This window comes from Nanorana parkeri, unplaced genomic scaffold (genome assembly GCF_000935625.1).
Source record: "Nanorana parkeri isolate BGI_ZX_2015 unplaced genomic scaffold, ASM93562v1 scaffold948, whole genome shotgun sequence".
Classification (NCBI taxonomy): Eukaryota; Metazoa; Chordata; class Amphibia; order Anura; family Dicroglossidae; genus Nanorana; species Nanorana parkeri.
Genome location: NW_017307216.1, coordinates 99,387 through 102,841, shown reverse-complemented (window position 1 = coordinate 102,841; position 3,455 = coordinate 99,387). Strand labels below are relative to the sequence as shown.

The 3,455-nt window shown below is 42.2% G+C and overlaps 1 protein-coding gene across 1 annotated transcript in view; it reads right to left on the bottom strand.

Annotated features, from left to right (window-relative positions):
• Positions 1-2,281: 2,281 nt before the first annotated feature.
• MSL1 (male specific lethal 1 homolog) overlaps positions 2,282-3,455 on the bottom strand; it is a 15,639-nt gene continuing 14,465 nt past the window's right edge. Inside the window, exon 9 of the mRNA XM_018566424.1 lies at positions 2,282-2,663. Coding sequence (XP_018421926.1) covers positions 2,573-2,663 — 91 coding nt within the window. The 3' untranslated portion in view covers positions 2,282-2,572. The remainder of the gene's footprint in view (positions 2,664-3,455) is intronic.

Sequence of the window (3,455 nt, the reverse complement as noted above, 5' to 3'; positions counted from 1 at the left end):
CGACATACAGCTGTTCACCAAAAAAGTAGAGCACAGAGATGAACAAGCATCAGGATGAGCAAACTGGTTTTCATGTCCAAAGAATCTCATCTTTCCCAGCAAACTGCTGAATGTGTGAGCACAGATCTGTCCAATTTGCAGGGGAGCATACAGTTTAGGAATTGGCATTACCCGATTCACATGATTCTCTGCAGATAGGACAGAACACATTCGGCCCATGGAAAGGAGATTTACAGACTGATTTGCTCATCTCTAATGCAGACGTAATGTGTCATGAACTGAAGAAGTACACATAAGGAGGAAATGACAGATTATGTACAGGGGGAAAAGAAACAGTGAGCTAGCAGCAACTATTAATATGAACATCAAAAGGAGATTAAAGTGGAACTCGTTAAAGTTAAAAACGGGAAGGGTAAAAACGTCTGCCAGTGCCCACTCAAGAAGATTTCCCCTCACTTCCTGTTCTGTGAAAGGTTGTTACCAAAAAAGGAAGTGAGGTGAAACCTCCCTGATAACAACATCCAGCAATAAAATACTGTTCTATAGGAAGGGTTAGAAGTTGTCAGATTCTTATTGTGCATAGTCATAGAAAGGCAGCATACCATTATACAACATCGCTCAGTTTACTGTAATAACCTGATATGAAGGGTTTTTGTTTATGGCATTACAGTAAAGTGCGCTACATTTGTCATCAATGGTGTGCTGGACTTTTCTGTCCTTGGACTTGTAATGGTGCCACTGTAGACTGAGCACAATATCCAAGCTGGTGCTTGGATTTACTGCAGCACAGGTTGTTAGTTTGAGGTTCTTATTGGAGTCTGGCCCTCGGGATTATGTCTCAGTGATGGGCATCTATCTTTACAATGAGGCGAAGGGGAGGCAGACAGCAGACATCCTTTATATCAGACTAAAATCCCTGTCGTCTACTTTTACACTCTAGTGCCGTAAGCTGGCATTGCAGCGGTGTGTCTTACCAGTTCTGTTGCTTGACTGTTGATTACTGGGTGCACTAGATTAAACTCTGGTGCCTATTGGACAGAACAGCCATATTTAGACACCCAGCACAAATGCAAGACTATAACAATAGAGCTTTTTAGTACAATGCCAATTACTGCGACTTCAAATTGGGCTTTAAATGCATTTGATACAGAATGATGGTGATGCTGTGCAACATCCCAGGAGCTCTACAGACCAAAAATCAACATACTCTAAAACTGGCCATACACTATATGAATATGGAATTTGCAGAGGGTGCCACTCTCCGTGTTCTTTCGGCCAGCATCACTCGATCAGCTGATCGCCGGTCAGAAAATCTTCAGATGAACAGAGCCAGCAGCCAATAAGCTGCCGACTCTGTTCAAATATTCTGACAGCAGCTGCTGTCGGAATACAAATCAAACAGGGAGATTCCACGATCAACGCTCTAAAGCCTTGGAGGAATCTAATATTTTCTTTGTTCAGTCCACAGGTTGAACAAAGAAAATATTACAGTGTGGGCAGCTTAAGACCTGCTCCAAAGCTTTGCACAGCCATCCTATTAAAATTCAGGCACTGGAGTCTGGAGGTGTTAAGGTGAGATTAAAGGAAGAAGGCAAAGAGGATCTCAGCAGCGTGGCATATTCTGATGAGCAGGCTGGAAGCAGGAAGGCGACAAAGGAACACAAAGTTTCGAAGAACTATAAATGAGTGACGCCCATTAGCTATAAAGCGTGGCGGGAAGAAAGAACAGCTGTTTATGTAGTTTAGCTGAAGTTCCGCTTTAAGAAGATGCTATTGCACAGGCCAGAAACAGACTGGCATACCTGCTAAATTGCTAGCCTGCCTCAAATCGATAGCTTAGCTTTATTTTGATTCTGTCGATATGTTTCTAACATCAGGCGATCCCAACTTTGGTTCCCCTAAGAGGCTGTCCTCAAGACACATGAGGCAGATTTATAAGCTGGCATTCCTAATGACAGCAGCAAGGAATGCATTTCCTACACTTGTCTCATGTATAGGGAATGATGGACAACGTTTGCACCTGCTTCAACATTCTGAAAGGGGTTTAAGCGAAAGAGAGAGAGGAATTTCCGCACAGAGAATGGTATATTGTGAAACGTTGCTCATTGTACGAGACGTGCCTAGAAGGGTAGCTCCTCTATAAAACCCCTTGGCTACTTTAAAGCAGCACAGGGACACTGACACCATCATGTAACACTGTAATGGGAACAGCAAATGGGGGGAAAAAAAGACAAAAGATGACTAAAATACTCTGCATAGATGAGGCAATAAAGACAATACAAAAAAGTTATGAAGTTTATGTATAAAAATAAATTGACAATATTTTGCTCCAGAAGCATTTAAAAAGTTTCAGTGGGAAACTGAAGAAACCACAAAAAAGGGAAGAGGAAAAAAAAAAAATCCAATTTGATGATGGAGAATAACGTCAAAGCCAGTTGGGTCTGAAATACATTGCAGGGCACGCTTGAGGGTAAAGAGAAAGGCAACATTAACCCCTCGGGTCTTGTACACATACACTTGCAGTGCATATAATTCAGTATTTAAAGGTTGTCACAAGACAAGGGTTGCCTGACTATTTACGAGGTGTCCTGTGCGGGGTTTGCTTTTTCTGCATTTCAAGACGGCATCGACTCCGCTCGTCCAGCCAGGGGAGCTCAAAATTCCTATTGGAATAATAGAAAAGGCAGAGTAAGGAATCAAAGAACATGTGTTTAATCCAATAGGACAGTAAAAAGGTCGGGGATATCATTAATCAGATCCTAGACCCAACAATGAAAGATGGCTTCTTGTTATTACACATGGACTACATATGTAGGCTGCCACTGCTGACCACTCCTTTTAGAAAGGCTTGCTTCCTTGTTTTTGTCATATTGATCCAATTACCTCATTACTATGACTTGCTTATTGTGGCTTTGTATTCTGCGTAACTGTTTTGGATCAGTGACTCAAAGTACCGAAGCCAGAGAAAGGCAGCCAACTAATCGTTGTAGGTGGCCAGCAAAGGCAACCTCCATATTTTCCCAAGTACAGATTACCAAAGTGATAACAACCAGATTTAATTGCTGCCACGTCTCCAATGTTTGCTGTCTCCGGCCATCTCCTGTTGCACGTTGATAATCTCAGAGTTTTCTGTAGCATTATATTGACTGAATATTATGTGCAGCACTTTATTGAAGTCAGGGAGCGCTCTTGATGCCCCCTATAGCAAGAACGTTGACCACTACTGGTTTAAACCATATAGAGCTAAAAACCAATGGTTGTAAGCCGCCTCAGCAGTATTACGTTTTGTCCCCACTCCTGTAACTGTTACTTATGCTGGACAGCTTGGACTGCAGGTAAATGTGGAAAAATATGAAGTAAAATACAGTAATTAAAATGAAATTTTCATAATTGTGGGCTTTTAAAGTGGACCTTTACTACTGCCCCCCCCCCCCCCCCCCCCAAAAAAAGCAGCG